The sequence below is a fragment of the Antrostomus carolinensis genome, unplaced genomic scaffold (genome assembly GCF_000700745.2).
Source record: "Antrostomus carolinensis isolate BGI_N321 unplaced genomic scaffold, ASM70074v2 scaffold11146, whole genome shotgun sequence".
Taxonomy (NCBI): domain Eukaryota; kingdom Metazoa; phylum Chordata; class Aves; order Caprimulgiformes; family Caprimulgidae; genus Antrostomus; species Antrostomus carolinensis.
The window spans coordinates 1093-20655 of NW_010322519.1; the positions used below are offsets into that span (position 1 = coordinate 1093).

Genomic DNA, 19563 nt, shown 5'->3' on the forward strand with positions numbered 1-19563 from the left:
CCTGCCTTAATATTAGACCAGTGTCTTGTGCAGCAAGTCTCTAAGGAACAGTGATGCCATTGTTTTGCTGAAGATGGTACTTCAAGTAGCTCATGCTACTAAACAATGAGGAGCTATACAACTCAATAGTTTATCTTCAGTTCAGTTTGTTTGTGTATATTTACATACTCAAGGGTGTGCAACCAGCAGTGTTACCACAGTGATGATAAAACAGTAGATAAAAGCCTATAAAATTGTTCATCTTTGGCCTATAAGAATACTTTGCTTTGTAACCTGACAGGCAACAGCAGCAGTAGCAGCAGCATCAGTTGCATCAAGAGATTTCAGTGGTGTAGGGGGATTAGGAGAACTCCTGGAAAGTTCTTCAGAAGCATCAAAGTTGAGCTCAAAGAGTGCTAAAGAAAGAAGAAACAGAAGGAAGAAAAGAAGACAGAAAGAAATGGCTGAAGTAGAGGACAAAGGAGATATTGATAAGTTCCCCAAGTCTGAGTCAGAAGACAGTATCAGAAGGAAAAGTTTCCGATTCTCCACAGAAGGAAGTCAACTGACATATGAAAAAAGGTTCACATCTCCCCACCAGGTACAACACTCTTTTTAAATTAAATCACATATGTCTACTCTAATTTGGTTTTGAGTGACGTTACAGCAGCTTTACATATTAGAAATTATGTAAAATATGACTGAAGGAAAAAAAAAAAACAGTGGTAATACTGTTAACAGTGTGACACTTTGACATGGTTTGACCCATTCTATTAGCAAAGTGATAAAAGAACGATGATGCCTGGTCTGAAAAAGCTACATTTGCATGTCTAAGGAAGTGAAGTAAAGTTTATCATAATTAAGAAGAATGACCAAATTGTTTTCTGGATAAGAAATAAATAAAATGTAATAAAATCAAATTATTAAATCTATCTCAGTTCCTTTGAGAAATATTGTAAAAGTGTATTTCCAGTGTAATAAAATGTACTATTAGTTTTGGGCCAAAGCCACTCCAAAAAATCTTTGATTAATTGGAGTGGGCTTAGAGTCAGGCTGATAACAAGGTACTGCAGCCAAAGATCTCATTTTAGACTTTACAGTTCTGTCTCACTTAGAGATATTTATATGTGTCCATAGCTCATAGATGAGGATGAGTGACTTGACCACACTAAAGAAGAGTCACTAACAAACTCTGAGCAGTAAACAATTTCTGACTGCTGGTCTTGTGCTTTAACTGCTGGATAAAAGGCCTCTCCATCATCTAGTCTAAATTCCCTGATGCTGTTTTAAATACTTCTGGTGAAGAGACTGATTAAGGAATATATTATGTTTATATTAAACGCATTTTTCAGTGCACAGAAAAAAATACTTAATACAGAAGCATGTGTACCAAGGGGAGAAGAATTTGAGAGAGAGATTCATAGATAATAAATGTTCTGCAGATTTATTAACATACAGTAAGGCATTGTTGCATGTATTTCTTCATACCCTGAAACTCTCAGAAAACTTTCATACTGGCAAGTGTCATGAAGAACTGTGAAGCTTCCACAGAAACTTAAGAAGCTTAGGAAAGCAAGGCATTTCAAATGACTTGTGATAACATTAAAATTAAATGTTAATTCATGTTGTAGAATAAATAATTAGCATCCATTAAAATAAAGTGAAAACAAATATTGTATATGTCTTAGATTTGAAAGAAAATAAGGAAATGGTGCAATAGACAGGAAACAGCTCATCTTCAGACATCATGAATTACACAGCAGAAAGGAAATAAGTGACCATCTGAAACAATTTTTTTTTAATTAATTTAAAAATTTAAAATACAGAGATTAGTATCAAGGAAATAATTTAAATGAGGATAATTTTTAATTAAAGACTGTTTTGGTAATTGTTTTTGCAGTTGTAAAAATGCTCTGGGGAAACACTGCCTGGATATAACAAATAAAATGGAGCTGTCACAAGAGTGGAAAGATTATGGGCAGTAGAACTGGTAACGGAAGAGCTGGTTTGTCTTGTTAGCCATGCAGTTAGCTCCCTGGTGAAACAGCGTGGCAGAGCATGAAACAGCATGGTAGAATGCTAAGGGGAGATAATCTGCTCAATCAGCCCCCTGTAGAGGTTCTGTCCTTTGACACAATATTCCATGTGCAAGTGAATGATGCAGCCTGTAAGAAAAGCCAATGTTTCCTTTCAGACCTTACTTTCCAGGAGCATGTATAAGCATATATTTCTGCCTCTACATGTGTTAGAATTGCAGTCATTTTGGATTATATCTTTTTTTCTCAATCCAGCAGGGACTTTCAGAGCAGGCATTACTCCTCCTAAATCCCTGAGGGGCCTGATTCATTTAGCTGTGCTCAGAGCATGATAAGACATATTGGAAAGATTGGACAGCAAACAAAACATAGCAGCTGTGGAAACATTCTCTAAAATACAAGGGTAGCAGTGGTAGTCAGATGAAACCTAGTGAGTGTGTGATTTTTTTGAAGGACTGTAGGTTGGACAAACACATTTACAAAAAAAAAAATATGAAGTGTGCAGTAATTTACCACTTTGTCAGAATTTAGTGCCGTGCTCTATAGCAGCTAGAACTTTTTTTTTAGATAAAATTACCTTTCAGCATAAGCAAAACAGCACTTTTTCTCCAGCCAACTTTACATAAATGGGTTAGCAAACACATTTAACTGATATTCTTCAAGTAACTCAGCCTGAGGCTGACAGCCAGCATAGAAAATTTCAGCCCAAATTATTAAAATTTGGTATAGCTGTAAGAGTAGAAAAAATACATCTCATAATGGTAAATACCTGCCAGCCTTTATAACGGGGAGTACTACTAATTCTACTCACATATTATGTGCGTATATGTATAAATCTGAGTATGCATATACAGAGGCACATATATATTCATATATGTATATATTTAGTATTTGGTTTTCACAGTATTAACATAGGCTTATATATTATAGTGCAGTTTTCATTTTCACTTTAATTATCCTGGGATAAAAATCACTGCTATTACATATGAGCACCTTCCACCTGCAAAACTAGTGAAAAATCAAGAATCATCTCAAATCAGGTTTTTGATGTACCAAGATGCAAAGATTTGTATAAATGCAGAATTGAAGAAAGCTTAATGCAAGGTTTCTTTTTTCCACAATTAGTACTCATTTTATTTATTCATGAATGCTGTTAATAAAATATGTAGCAAGGCAGAACATTCCATTAGCCAGCTTCTACTGTAATTAAAAGATGAATTACCAACAACCACTGATTTATTTTTCTCATTTGTAAGAGGATATCTTTAGGTAACTGTTTCCCTGGTGCTTTCTTGCTTGTTCTGAGCTGCCTGATGGCCAAGTGGTACCTTCTGGTAGGTGTGTAGTTTGCTGTAGCCCCCAGAGTGCTCTGCCCAAGGGTGCTACTAGTCATGTTCACACTGTACCTCCAGAGCTTCCTCAAGCTGTTGTCTCTGTCTTCTAGTTTTAGAGTACTGTGTATGATGTTCTCACACTAATGAGCTTATTGTGAAGATGGCAGACAAGTTTGTTACATCAACTTAGACTGAATTTAATACCAAACTTAACATCACTTCTGCCTCTATCAAATAGAATAGAAAAAAATGATTGGTGAGTGTTATCAGTTGTTATCCCTAGGAATCCATCGGACGAAGAAAGGAAGTAAAATATTTTTAGCTTTGTCCTCTAGTAGAAGGAATAAAAGAAAAATAACTGCAAAATCTTGATAGTGATGTTGAGAACTGTGTCCAGCACACCCATGGGTCCATACCAATTCAACTTGCCTTCTTTGCTCAAAACTGACCAACTTAACTTATGTCTTCTGCACAACTTTTCCTCCTTCCTGTTACTTTACTTCAAAAAGGATTTTTCCCCTCTACTTCAGGTCGCCTAATGAGCACATGCTCCTAATGGACCTACTGATACTATTGAAGAATAAAGTGACTATCCTTCCTTCAGCACTGTAACTATTCTTTGAAAAGCCAAGACCTTAGAATTTCAGTTTTAACACTCTTTTGGTTTTGTTTGTTTTAAATCTTTTACAGTCTTTGCTGAGCATTCGTGGTTCCCTGTTCTCACCAAGGCGCAACAGCAAAACAAGCATTTTCAGTTTCAGAGGTCGTGCAAAGGATATAGGATCTGAAAATGACTTTGCTGACGATGAGCACAGCACTCTTGAAGACAATGAGAGCAGAAGAGATTCTCTCTTTGTTCCAAATCGACATGGAGAACGGCGCAACAGTAACATTAGTCAAGCGAGTGTGTCATCTAGAATGGTACCAGCCCTTCCAGTAAATGGGAAGATGCACAGCTCTGTGGATTGCAATGGAGTAGTTTCCTTGGTTGGAGGACCTTCAACTGTAACTTCACCTACTGGTCAGCTTATAATAGAGGTAATTATAAGTAAAACAGTAATTATTACAGTTTGGTTCAGGCATGGAATTTCTTCTTACTGCTCACCTCCACTTGTCTTATCATTTCTTAAAGCTGTGAAAAATAACTTGCTATAGTTTCTAAGTAATAAAACATAAGGGGAAAAGAAGTCTCCAACTTCCTAAGTCTGAGACTCAATGAAGTGTTATATTCTCCTTGCCTTCAGCAGCAGATCTGCACATAGAAAGCAAAAAATACAAATTGAATTTGTACATAGTTTTGCCTCGCAAACGAAGGTAGACATTTGATATACAACTAAGGATATAAGTTGTAAATATGTATAGGAAAACACCTGCAAAATTAAGCAGGATGGAGTTACTACTCACATGATAGTTAATAGAAATACCTTTTACTAAATTTAGTGAAAGAGATTTTTTCACAACTTTAATGAGAAAAATATGCACAAATCCTCTGTACCTTTGCAATTACACTACATTTCAATCCCCGTTTCAGACTTTTTTAGAAGCCATACAAAACAGAGAGGACTTGCATATTCATTGCAAGAATATATGACAAATTTTGTATAAGCATTGTGGTGGGTGAGAATTAGGTAGAAGAAATAATAAATAAGATGTGATTTTTTTTCTTATATAAAATTTTCCGACCATGCTTATCAGGTTAGGAATGTAGTATATAGTATTACAGAGAGATAATTAATTCCTAGAATTATAATCATGTTTCTTGTATCAAAGTTACTTTCTTTAATAACAGTTCACTTCTTCCTGTACTTGCACTTTAATTACTTAACATGACAAGATGCTGGAAATTAAGGTGACAGGTTTCAACTTTGATAATTTTTTCCTGAAAGAATAATAATATTTATTAGCAAAAAGATACCTAACAAAAATTTTGTTCACTCAGTAATTTAAATGAGAACCACTTTTGGTCCCACATTGCCTTGGTATTGTGTCCCTCAGTTGATTATTCCTAGCACTGTACAAAATTCCCACTGAGTTCCTCAATAAAGAACAAAGACATTACTACAGAAACAGAAATCTTCAGTGTGTAAGGAAAGCCTAGTATGCTGCACAAAGCTGTTTTTGATTATCACTACAATATTTATACAGTAAATATCATTAACTGGCTGTTGAAAGAAAGTTTTAATGCCTCAGTATTTCATTTACAGGGCACCACTACAGAAACAGAAATAAGAAAAAGAAGACTGAGTTCCTATCAAATTTCCATGGAAATGCTGGAAGATTCTGCTGCAAGACAAAGAGCAATGAGTATAGCCAGCATACTTACAAATACAATGGAAGGTATTTGAGACATTTTATCTGACAGGCAGTTCAGCGAATTTCTGCTAACTATATGTACAGAGCAATTCTTTACATAATTTCCATTGTAAATGTATAACTGGACACGTGAAATCTCTGAACATCAGATACAAAGGCTTTTGAGTGTTTCTAAGATAACTGACACATTCTAAATGCTTAGTCATTTATTTTGCAAGGCACCACACAAAATATTACTCTATTGAGTGGACTAACAGAGTAACAGAAACAAAATAATCACAGCTAGGGGATGGCCGGGGATGGCCCCAAACAGAGAATCCAGGGATCTTCTCCCTTTATCAACAGGAAAAATAAATTAAGATACACAAAGAATTGCTGTGATAAAGGCAGTGATATGCTAGCACAGTCATTTCCCTTAGACTTAAAATCCAAGGATAGACTACAGGAAATTGGAATGCAAAATGTAGTTTTAAAGAAAAAAATGAACTGTAATCAACCTTTGCAATGCACATGAACTGCCTTCCTTAACTATTTTTTAAATTTTCTTATGTAAATATAATAAAGATTAAAAATTATTATATTTACTATATGAAAAAACATACATTGTTGGAATTGTTTTGCCTATTTAATGGAAACTGAGTACACCCACACTTCATATATATGCCATTAAAATATTTTTATAAGCTTAAAGGATCTATCTACTGGCTACTGGCACAGTGTGACAGCTGTTACTCAGACAAACCCTGAGGATGTCCTACAACACATATTCTAAAAGGACAAGAATTACTAAGAAATTTACAGATTACTTCAAGTCAGAATTGAAATATACTTTTTAAAGCGCGTTCTTAAGCCCTTTGCTCTCAGATTAACCAATAGACCCCAAACTAATTGTGGTCAGAAATATAAGGCTTATATCGCCTGTTTCCTTCTAAAGGTATTCACAAACCATTCTCACAAAAATATTGTTCTGAGTTTAGTGCAAGCGTGAACTTATGGTACCTCTTGATTCTTGGTGTGCAATTCTTAGTTCTCCTCCCAGGTACAGAGGATACCTGTAAATGTAAACTGTGTCATCCTGATAGTCACCTCCTACCCATGTTTGGTTTCCATTGTTTCAGAAGTTGCTGAGCGCAAGCAATGGAGTCTTCCATGCCAAGTCAGCATCCAGTGTGAATGGCCACTTTTGTCCAAGGCCAGTCCCATCCTACTTCTCAGTATTCCGAGTTACATGTTCAGAAATGTGATTATTCCACCCAATCCAGATATTCCTCTGGAAGTACTGTCTTAATTATGGTTTATAAAGATTATAGAAGACTTACGCTACTTAAATACCATTTTCTGCCTGGAGGCTACAGTCTGATGTAATGGGAGAGCTTGTTAGTTTCAATGAATTTGAGAGCTGTGGCAAATGACCTTTTAACTTTCCGTAATTCCACCCATATAGGACAATATTAGAGGCAAAAATCAATCCATTGTTCTTCAAAGTGGAGAGTTTGTCCTTAAATGGCCAAAGACTAAAACCTGCTTCACAAATACTGTAAAACAGCATGTTTGCTGTTTTAGCAAGATCACCCATAAGTGTCACCATGGTGGACGCCTCCCTGTGCTCTAAGGGATGTCTGAAAACATGCAAAATTCAGATTTTGGTTGATGCCACTATGCAGAAATTTTATTGAAACTGTTGTGTCCATTACTTACATATTTTGTAGATCAAGTATTTCTCACTTAAGCAAATATCAATCTTCCTTCTGGGCTGTCCTCAAACAACCCATTACATTAGGCATTCATCCTTGCTATTATTAACTCAGTAGAAGTTACTATTCTTCTGTAACTTCGACAATATTGACAGTGAAATTGAAAAAAAAATAGTTTGCAAAATTCTAATTGAGAGCAGAGTTGTTCTGCTAATACTAATATTGTTCTGTTTCTCAATTGATAGACATTGCAACTGTATAAGACATTTCCAACAAATTCAAATGATAATGTTTAAAATAAAAGGCAGGCATTCTGTATATCAAAAATATTGATTCAAATAAGCAATGATAGATATGCGCACCGAGTCACTTATCTGCTGTGATATTGTAGTGGTTCAGTGTAGTAGCAAATACAATACTTCTAGTAGCTCAAATCAATATGTGTACACATGTTACATACTTAACACAAAAATTTTATATTTTATGAAACTTACACAAATTATATGCATCAGTTCACTGACAACAGAATCATGTTAACTTTTACTATCCAAAATTAAGATATCTGCTGTAAGCAAGTCAACTAACCTAATTAAATGTCTATATTCTCGCTATTGTCATGGGAAAGAGACAAACACATTTATCTCTTTAGATAAATGTCTGGGATGATTCATTCTTTAGAGATAACTTCACTGTCCACTGGTTGTAGAGGAGCTTAAATAAATAGATTTGCTGCTTAACTTTAAGATGGCTAAACATAGGTGAGGGAAATCTCATGTTAGTGTGAGCTGTTTATTTGAATGATTTCATCTTTTATCATATTTTAAACAAGAACTTCCAAAGGATATAACTGGAATATTCGTTACTTGTTTCTTTTTTTTTTTCTTTTTTTTTTTTTTTTCAGAGCTTGAAGAATCCAGACAGAAATGCCCACCATGCTGGTACAGATTTGCAAATACTTTCTTGATCTGGGATTGCTGGAGTCCGTGGTTAAAAGTAAAACACGTAGTCAATTTAGTTGTGATGGATCCATTTGTTGATCTTGCTATAACTATTTGCATTGTTTTAAACACCTTGTTTATGGCCATGGAACATTACCCAATGACCGAACAGTTTAGCAGTGTCCTTTCTGTGGGGAACCTGGTAAGTAGTTTGTCATGCACTACTTGGTGTAAAAATAACCTTTTCTAAAAACAGAAATGCATTGCATTGGTTTTAAATTTATTCCACCTTGGTTTTTATAATCAGTTTAGAAACTGTGTATATAATTTTCATAGAGAAAGTGATTTTTGCTGGAGCCTTTAACTTTCATGAATCTGTTTTGTGACTACTATAATGAAATAACTGAGTATGTGTGGAAGTGCAGTCTTCACTGAATTGTCAGATTTCTTAAGGTCTAGCTTGGGTTTTTTCTTTAAAACGCTAAGGTAGATTATCTGATTTTCACCATGGTACTGATATTCCATCACAAAAAATATTTTTATTTCGTAAGAAATATTTGGACGACAGAAATATTCAGATGTCAGAATTTCTCTGAATTTTTTTCAGTTACACTACAATGAAAGTACATTAAATGCTGTAGTACATTTCCATATATTAGGAAATATATAAGTACATTTCCAAATATTAGTTAACTAAAAAATACTTATTAAACTAGAAGATTATTGTTTCTTCTCTAACAAAAATAATTTTGTATATTTAAGTTCATTAGGGATGCCTTTCCTGATTTTTAACCTGATCCAGAGATTTAGGGGTACATGCAATTCCTTTTCGGAGTAGATGCCACCTAAATGTGGCATAACACTTATATGTTCTTGTATGTTTCTCTCCATTTGCTTCTAATGCTCAGGAAGTAGAGGGCTGACATTTGCAAGTGTTTGTTTCAGCAGAGTCATACATTTTTAATTTTTTGCCAGTTCACATAACTACCAATAGTTTACACAGAAGTCTGGATTGACTCACACAGTATGCAGTCACGAAAATCAAAACCAACCAATTGTTCTGAACTAACCACTCAAAATGTTTAGTTTTGAAAAGTCTGATAATATTTAAATGGAGCAGTAATAGATTTCTCAGTCAGGGTATGTTTTAAAGTCTAAATATTTTCCTTATATATACTGATAATACATCCTATGACCTTTAAAAAAAATAAAACTAAAAATGAAATTTAGTACCGGCGCGTTCTTGTGTGCATTATGATTTCCTTTCTCCTGGACAAAGATTTAATTGTTGGCATATTCTTATACTCATCACAGATTACAGAATAGTGAAAATGTATATTGAATATGTCTGTCTTATTGTTAGAATTATTTCTCTCCAACTATTTATACTTAAAGATCTCCTGCTTTTTCCCATCTCATATTTTTATTTTTTTTTATGATAAGCTATCAACAGCCATATTTTTAACTACCTTTGTAACAATCCAGTATCCTTAATTAGGATTATATATATGCAGTGAATACTATTCCTCCTGGTTTCAATTAGATTCTCTGTTCCTCACTGTATTAATCTATTAACCTTAATTTTGTGACTTCCATTCAAAATATGTTAATTTACTCTTTGCTTGTGACATCACAGTCTGTGTGAGGATAAATATGATAAATATTACTCTGTCTTTCCCATAGCATTTAAATGAGAAGGAAGAAATAGTTCTAAAATTCAATGATTCCTTTACATAATACTAAAATTATTTCAATATTCCAAAGTCCTACGTAATTATAAGAAAAACTTGCGTTTACATCTGTTAAAATGTATTTTTGTGGATTTGGGGATGCAGTTATGCTTTAGAAAAGCTTCTTCTTAAATTAAAAGGTAATCCTGAGTGTTGTTAGATAGTGTTGTAAAAAATCAGCTGTGCTTCCAGAAACTTGCTGTAGGAGTACTGAGAACAAGCTGGGTAAAAAACTATCACAAGGAAATGGCAGAGTACATTGGTGTACTTTTGGAATATCTAGGATATTCGAGTGTTGTGCAGAATATTCATATGTTTTTAGTGGTTTTGCATTATGCTCCTTAACTTCTTTATTATGCTGCACAAACCACTGATCACTACCTATTGCAAGAAAGTGTTGGGTTAAATTCTGAACTCTAAAACACTAAGCCACCTCTATAGCCTTACAAAAAGCCCAGTGCAAGAAACCCCAGCTTCCCGTATATTCCACCCATACTCTTCAACTCTGACCTAAAAGACAGACCTTAGAGAGTCTATCCTTAGAGAGTCTACCCTTAAAGAGGTTCTTCTAATACTTCTGTTTAGACTATGAGCAAGGAAAAAAAATCGCTGTCCAGTTTTCTTCTGCTTTACTGGGACTGTCCTCTAGAAACAAGACTGAAAACTGGATGATATCACATCATCTGCTGGATGGATAGCCCAGCACGTCAGTCAAATATGAACCGGGGCTGAGCTGCTGACTGGTGAATAGCTTTTTATAGCTTTACCAAACTTCTGCCCTCCTGTATCTGCCCTGATTTAGGAATTTGTTTTTAGTTATCAGTTTTCAGTGTTTAGAGATACTTAGATGGCATTTGGAGATGGCAATCAGCTGTTTTATATAGTAACAGGTAAAAGTAACAGGTATGAGAACTAAATCTGGGTTAGAAAAATTTACTCAGGTATATAAATTTCTCATAACAACTCAAGTAATTAATTACATTTTGTTTTAGGTATTTACTGGGATATTCACAGCAGAAATGGTACTGAAGATAATTGCCATGGACCCTTATTATTATTTCCAAGAAGGCTGGAATATTTTTGATGGTATTATCGTTAGCCTTAGTTTAATGGAGCTTGGTCTTGCAAATGTTGAAGGATTATCTGTTCTTCGGTCATTCAGATTGGTAAATACCTTGATAATTAACTATTTGCATGCAATTGTCACACTCAAAAAAAAAAAAAAGTGCTTATGTCTATAATAATTACCAGTATTGTAAAGATATTATTTACTTAAATAGCTCCATATTTTTCATATATGCCTAATTTGTAAGCTATATTTGATAAGTTTAAGGTGTGTGTTAGTGGATATCCTTTGATATCTTTGGGTATCGAATTATCCTGTCGATATCCTATCTTACTGATATCCTTGGCCAGCATAAGACTAACTGCTACTTTTTAATAATTTTATAAATCTTCATTATATTGATTTCATTAAGATTCATCAAAGCTGAATATCTGTAAAAACACATATATTGCCACCAGACTAAAGAATCATCAGGTTTTTAGTCTTTATATTGTGAACATTACTTTGTGTTATTCATAAAGCCTCTAAGTAGATCCTCTCTTAACAACACTTATTTGAATGGGCACCGAGAATAAACATTTAGTAACTCCATAACATATAACAAAGAGTCATAGCAATCTGACTTTAGATTAATAACTTAATAAAACTTAAATTGAAATACCTCTGAGCTTCTACTAGAAATGTCTTCATTAGTATTATACACAAACTAATTTATAGATTTGTTTACTGGAGACCAGAGTAATGATTTAAAAGTTTGTATTACTGATATTTATCATATTACTTGAAAACCTAGGTCATTTCCTAATATACAGAGCAGGAAGTAGTGACTTCATTTATTAGCACCAGTTGCCATGGTACCCAACTTCACATACCATAGTTTGGTTACTGAATATTATTTTTAAGTTAATGTTTATGATTTGAATGGACATTAAAATATCAGCATCAAATTGTTGCTTCAAAAATTGTCCTCCAAGTAAGACTGGAAGACCTAATGTGGTGCTGAGGGAAATGTGGAACTAAACCAACAAAGAGGGAGTAGTAGTGAAGGTGATGAAAAGAGTACAAACTGAAATGTCTTTAAGTAATTTAGTAATTCAGTAATCATCTGTAACTGGTTGTTTAAAAATATTAAAATCAAATGTGAAACAAACACAAATCATGTTTTTTTTTCTATGTGTATCACTAAGATGAAATGCTGAACAGTGCAGTTTAGGCTGATATCAAACTCCATGCTTCCTGCTTTCCATCAAAATAATCATATGTTCCTACTGAAGAACAAATTAATCTACAAAAACGGATATGCTCTGCTAAACAACTTGGACCTAGCTTCTGTTTCATAACTAACTCTAATGATTCCTCTGCCATTTTGTTTTTCAGCTTCGAGTTTTCAAATTGGCAAAATCTTGGCCAACTCTAAATATGCTGATAAAAATTATTGGCAACTCAGTGGGGGCTCTGGGGAATCTGACCCTGGTGCTGGCCATCATTGTGTTCATTTTTGCTGTGGTTGGGATGCAGCTATTTGGGAAAAGCTACAAGGAATGTGTCTGCAAGATCTCTAAGAACTGTGAACTTCCACGCTGGCACATGCATGATTTTTTCCACTCTTTCTTGATCGTATTTCGAGTGCTGTGTGGAGAATGGATAGAAACGATGTGGGACTGCATGGAGGTTGCTGGCCAAGCCATGTGCCTTACTGTCTTCATGATGGTCATGGTGATTGGAAACCTAGTGGTATGTGATAAATGTTTTTGAACGTTAACTCTGATGCAAAATGTACATAACTTACAGCCAGGCAATGAGAATGTTTGTCATACTTCTGCTTAGAATAAAAAAATTAATCTGAATGTGCTAGATTTTGGCTAAAAACACGTGATGATACCCTTCTCCCCTCTTTCATTCATTTCCATGCACTGAAGTACTCTCACTATGGGTCCAGGAATTTAGGAATACACCAGAATATCAAATCAAACACCCTATCATGGGAGTGCTGCAGCTAATTTAGGGGTGCTGTTGAAATCCAAATGTTTTCCTAACTACTTTTGAAATAATAAAGCTTATGCTGCACCAGGTCCTGGGCAGCTACTTCTTCAGAGGAAAAAAATCTAACAAACTTTCTTACCCCCATTACAGCTAATTACCACACTAGTACTTCTGACCTAGTAAAAATAAAGTATGATATAGATGTTATTATATAGAATATCTTCAATTTAAGTACTGAACTTCTTTGCCTGTTTAGGTGTAAAAAACAAAAAATGAAATACAGAGTGATTGGACGTTCAGCCTAAAAATGTGTTTGAAAGTTTCTAATTCAAAATTATAGAAGAAACCTTTATAGATAAATTTTAATTTAAGCTGACAACTTAAAATGCCAAAGGTTCAATTGATAAATACTGAATTCATAAGAACTTCTTAGAAATCAGTTAATGCTAAAGGATTATAATTGTAATGTACCATTTACAGTTTTACTTTAAGTTTCTTTTACCTTTAATCTTTGCAGTTCATTCTCATATGCTTAAAAACTTTATTTCAGTACTTCTCAAAATTCTTTTCTTTTAGTGAAATATTTTAATGTGATTTAATTTTTTAGAAAATAATATTCAAAGTGTTCATAACCTAGTTGTTTACATGACCTTGCAGTTTTTCATTATATCAGCAGAAATGTGCAGAGCCCCAGAAAGTTATTTATGATCAGTAACATGCTCCACTATTTTTTTTTTGTATTAGCTTCAGCATAGAAATACTGTCTCATACTATCTTCTTTCTTCCAAGCATCTTGTGAAAGTCTGCAGAATTAAATCTCAGAGAGAGTATGAATGAGAGACCTAACACATTTAAGTATGGGGAAATTTATACCATTTTGCCATATCATGGTAACATTTGATGCCTGATAGTATTTCAGACTGAAAGTATGAAGCGATCAACTGCTTGTAAGCTTTACTGAAATAGCTACAGTTTATAGAAGACTATATTAAAAGAAGAGTAATGATGTTTGAATTCTGAGACAATAAACCACAGTTCTCGGGTAATGCTGGTGCTGTGATTGTTACCTGCTAATGAGAGAGATTCATTTTATTTTTAAATTCCTACATAAGAGCAAATAAAATTTCCAATTTTTGCCAAGTGAAAAAGAAAAAATCCAATTACAAATAATAGTATTATTATAAATAATAGTGATGAAAGAGTAAAATTCATTTTTAAATATTCCTTTTATCCTCTTATGACAAGCTTTACAGAATATAAGAGACAAGCCCAGAATTAACAGAAAATCACAGTCTCATGGTATAATCTTCCAAACAGTAGTTAGAAAGTGTAAGTAGGTTATTAAAGCATTAACTGATATAAGTTTCTAAAACATTTGCATCATAGAAACCCATCTAATTTTACAATTCATGTTTATTTAATTCTACTTAAATCCCAAGTGATTTTAAGAGATTGAGACAGCAGCCTTTCAAACCTCTGATGAATGTGTATAGCTAGATTTTTTGTAACTTTTTTTTAATTTTAGACATTTTATTTTAGACTCTTGCTGCTTCAAACAAAGATCAAAAAGCTTAAAATAATTAGGTATTAGTTTGACAGTTTTCATCTTCTCAGTGAATACTGATCAAAACAAGTAAGGACATCTTTTGTAATTTAAGGTGCTATATGGTTGTCTAAAATTAGTGAATGCTGTTTTCCAAAACAACGTGTGCCATTTCACAGTATCCTGTAAAAATACTCGGTGCTTATATGTATGTATTTACTATACAGCTGCATTCTCTCATCTTTTAGGTATTGAACCTGTTTCTGGCCTTGCTGCTGAGCTCATTTAGTTCAGACAACCTTGCTGCTACCGATGATGATAATGAAATGAACAATCTCCAGATTGCTGTGGCAAGGATTCAAAAGGGAATAGATTATGTAAAAAAAAAGATACAGGAGTTCATCCAAAAAGCCTTCATTAGAAAGCAAAAAGCTTTAGAGGAAATCAAAGCACTTGAAGAGCTAAACAAGAAAGACAGCTGCATTTCCAATCATACTGCTGTTGAAATAAGCAAAGATCTGAATTGTCTTAAAGACGGGAATGGAACCACCAGTGGTGTAGGCACAGGCAGCAGTGTGGAAAAATATGTTGTTGATGAAAGTGATTACATGTCATTCATAAACAACCCAGGCCTCACTGTGACAGTGCCAATTGCAGTTGGAGAATCAGATTTTGAAAATTTAAACACAGAAGAATTTAGCAGTGAATCTGATATGGAAGAAAGCAAACAGGTAGGATTTTTTGTATCTTAACAAATAAATTGAAGTCATTAATTTATATATTTCTTAATTACATATTTAGAATTGTCTTATATATATGTAAAATATTTTATATTTTATTATTTTATGTAATTATAATTCAAGAAAAAAATACTCTACATGATGGTATACTAGGAGGTCCCTAGAATTTACATTTTTAATACTCTGTTTATTAGCATTTGGGAGATGTATAATTTTAAATATGATTATTTGTTCTGCAATTTTATGATGTTTTAGGACTAGTGCACATTTCATAAAGCATTCTTTCTATAGTACCTATAATGTGATCAGGATTTATGGAATAAGAGTATTGTAGAAGGCTAAGGAACAATCAAGAGCAAACAGCTTTCCATACCCAATCAAATATAAGTGGAGAAAGATATTTTTTTCTATATTAAGAGTATTTATAAAAATGAACCCTGAGATATCATAAAGTAGTGATGTATTCTGGATTATCTAAAAAGCTTTGTGAGTAATATTCATACAGATTTTGCGTTCAGAGACTATGGCTGGAAAAACTGAAGTAATCCAGATACCAATCAATGCCATGGAAAAGTAGTATCTCAAGTTATCCCAGAGAGCAGAACAGTCTTGTCATATAGATTCATGTGGAAACAGTTTACTTGAAAGCCTTATGCTATTGTTATTGTGCAAAGAGGCAGAAGTCGGTTTAAAAACCAGAAGCCATGTGCCTCAAAATATAAGTGGCTCAAATACCAGAAGTGATCATGAACAGGCAACGGTATTCAAGGAAAACTTTGTATTTTGGAGTAATGATCAATGACAAGCTAATAAATTCATTAGCAGAATATAATTATAAGGGATCAGGAATGATGGATAAATATGTTTTCAATTACATTAGAAGCTATGAAATTGTGTGATAATTCTTTAATACAAAAGAGTTTGTTTACCATAAAGAAAGTTCCTATATAAAGAAGCCCTGCATTCATGACTGTATCATAGCTGTATAGCTGCCATATTTGGAAATAATGCTGCATTCATTCCTCAGCAATACCAAACCATACCACATAACATTAATGGATAGCCACGATCCAGTTAATCGTAGTATGGGTTTTTTTGCTAAAGAACATAAAGGAATATAAAGAGTGTGTGTTTATTTATAACTGCAAAGGTTACTCTGCATAACAACTGTAAGATTAAGAGCAAGATATTCTATCATCTGAGTTGTTCAGTTATGAGACAAACATTTTCAATGCAGATGGATAAGATAGTATAGCAGTAGTGATTATCCATGGCAATTTAAGACTATAAGAGAAGCAAGAAGTGTAAAGTGATACAATTTATGAGATCAACTAGTATCAAAAACCAAGTTTTCAAAGTGACTGGGTCTGAGAGTTAAGTATTCTTCATGTAAGCTGATCTAATAAAAGTTAATTGTCTTTTCCAATTAAACTTTAGCAAAGTCCTCTAAGTCTTTTCATATATTCTGGTGTTCTTTAAAATGACATTTTACTATAAACTTTCTGCTTTCCTTGTGGTGAGTTTTGATAAATACAGTGATGAGTACCTTCCTAGTAACTCCATCTTATGAAGTTACATGCTTATAGAATTTCCTGAATAAGTTACTTTTTAAAAAGTATGCAATATGCATTAGGAAGTTGGGAGGCTTATAAACTGTGCAGATGACAAATGTGTGGTTACGTGACATGCTAGCCTCAGCAGCAGAGCTGGCTTGGGAAGTTCCCATCCACACCTGGCTCTGATTCCCTTGGCAGACTTTACCCCTTTCTCTGCTACAGTATTTGTGGGTCTCTACTATAAGGCATGTCACTGGAGTGATATAAGTTAAATAACATCATCCTGTAGGTATTATTTGTTTATTTCTTCTTTAAGATAGATTGAATGGTTCAGTTTACAGTGTACTGCTATATATTCTATCAGAACAGCTGAGGACAAAACAAAATGCAATGCAAAGACAGAAACTCCTCCGCTTTCCAAGTGAATATATGACATAAGTACAACCCAAGAAAACAGAGTAAGAGCCCTTGTTGTGCTGAGAAGTTCTGAATGATACCAATTTCAAGGTGACTTTCACAAGTCAATTGCTCTGTTCATTCCCATCTTTGCTTGGTTCAGGCATCATGCTTTTTTCTACTAAGGCCATCCTGAAGTTTCAGGACTGTAATAAATCAGAAGGGATTTTGCCTTTTTAGTGGACTTTAGATTTATCCATGTGTCTTCAGGAGGAGACATCAAATCCAACAGCAATTTGAAAGTGAAAATTTCAGGTGACTGTGGGAAATCCACCAGTAAATGATGGATAGTGCATGTATTAAGAACTTGAGAAATTTTCAATGGGGATAGGATAAGTTTAGGACTTCTGTAGAACCTCAGTATTTCCATGGAGTGTAATAATCACTTCCATTGCAAAGATGGAGCAATAGTGCTTCCCTCAATTTCTGCTCACACACAACTGTTCATCATGTAACTGTTTGACATGTATTTGTACAGTGCAAGTGTGCATATTGTGAATGGTATCTAATAAGACAGGAATTTCTTACCAGTGCCCTGAAAATTGTGAATTCTATATTAATTGCAGTTTCTGTTCTGGATTCTATATTCCATTCCTTCTAGATGATCTTTAGGGAAAGGATAAAGTGCTTTTTTTTATTGTGTGTATAAAAATCCACCTGCTTTGGTAATACATAAATATATATTCTGACATGTGACAAGAATTTGTGAAGATTCCCAACCTTCTCCTACCAAGTCAACAGTTCTGTTGAATCTTTTTCTGCCTTCTGATTGTATTTTGAGGAAGATAAAGGAGTAGAACAGTACACCATCATTTGCTTTATTTTGCCTCTCAAGGGATACCACTGAGACAACATTCCTAAAAGAAGAAAGCCTGGTCTGCAAAAGGAGGGGTAAGAGATGGGGCAGAAACTTTCCCCTCCTTACTGTACTGTAGCAGTACTTAACACTTAAAATACCTTCAGGAGGCATCCCCTTTAATAACTTTATATTTAACAACAGATCTGTGGGAAGCTAGATCTGCACAGGAACTGAAAAAATGAACCATTTTTTCCTGGTGTCTTACTGACTGCCATTGATGTTCAGAGCAGAATGATTATTTAAAGTCTATCAGCAATAACAGGTCATGCTAGAAGTGGGGCACGGTCTGTGTGCCAAGAGCAGGTAATTACTATAGAAATTGTAACTGCGGGTAAGTGAGGACTGTGCAGATGACAAATGTGTGGTTACAGGATTGTAATTGTAATTTTTTGTAATTTGTAATTTTTTTTTCTATTTTTATTATCAGATATACTATGGTACAAAATAACTCTAGCTATTAAGTGTCTTTTGGAAAGCTGGTTCCTTTTTATTTTGTTTTTTTTGTTGTTGTTGTTTTTCTTTTTTCCTTTCATGAAAACACTTTCTAATTAATTTGCTAGTGAGTAACTTTCCAAATCTGCCAGAATCTATTCTGGATCCTGGTTGCAAGTTCCAGACCTAAACAGATCTTTCTAATACATATTACCAGAAATTTGGGGAAGTGTCTATTTGGATGAAAGATAACAATAACATTTATTAGATTTAAAAGTTACTGACTACTTTACTGTAGTAGTTGGCTGAAAGCACCTGAAAGAAGTGAAGATTTCACTGATACTTTGAAGGAGGATTTTCTCAGTATCTACTATTAGTAAAGAGAGGTGCAATACCCAATGAAATAACCATCAGAAATAAGAGATTTCTGCTCTGAAAATAAGATACTCAAGATAACGAAATTTAAAGATAATAAGAAAATTGGAAGTAACTAAAGGGAATAATTTGGTGCCTTTTAAAGTTAGCATTGTGGATGCTGTTTCTATTATAAATAGGCCTGCTAATCAGTGAAATCAATGGACTATGTTAACCTTACCTAACATAAGACTACTAACTATTGTATTTCTGTACCACTTAACAAGTGTTCATTATATCTGAATCAAAACGTTATGAATGAAGTTTTGGATTTCAACATGGAACAGTTATTTCAAAGATATTAATCAGTTATTGAAAGCTTATTTCAGAACTAAAGAAATACATATACCTACAGGCCTCTATCATTCAAAATTCCAAAAGCCTTTATATCTACAGTATATGTACAGTAAGTAAAAAATCAGATTGGAGAAGTAATCTGTAATTGCACCAGATGGTTTTAATAAAATTAAAAATATCCTTCATAATCAAA

General features: G+C 33.9%; 1 protein-coding gene across 1 annotated transcript in view; it reads left to right on the forward strand.

The window, feature by feature from the left end:
• Window positions 1–280: 280 nt before the first annotated feature.
• Window positions 281–19563, forward strand: part of LOC104517769 (sodium channel protein type 2 subunit alpha) — a gene marked incomplete at both ends in the record, with an annotated part of 43332 nt that continues 24049 nt past the window's right edge. The window contains 7 exons of the mRNA XM_010170263.1: window positions 281–580; window positions 4040–4387; window positions 5554–5686; window positions 8258–8496; window positions 11017–11190; window positions 12468–12824; window positions 14865–15347. Coding sequence (XP_010168565.1) covers window positions 281–580; window positions 4040–4387; window positions 5554–5686; window positions 8258–8496; window positions 11017–11190; window positions 12468–12824; window positions 14865–15347 — 2034 coding nt within the window. The remainder of the gene's footprint in view (window positions 581–4039; window positions 4388–5553; window positions 5687–8257; window positions 8497–11016; window positions 11191–12467; window positions 12825–14864; window positions 15348–19563) is intronic.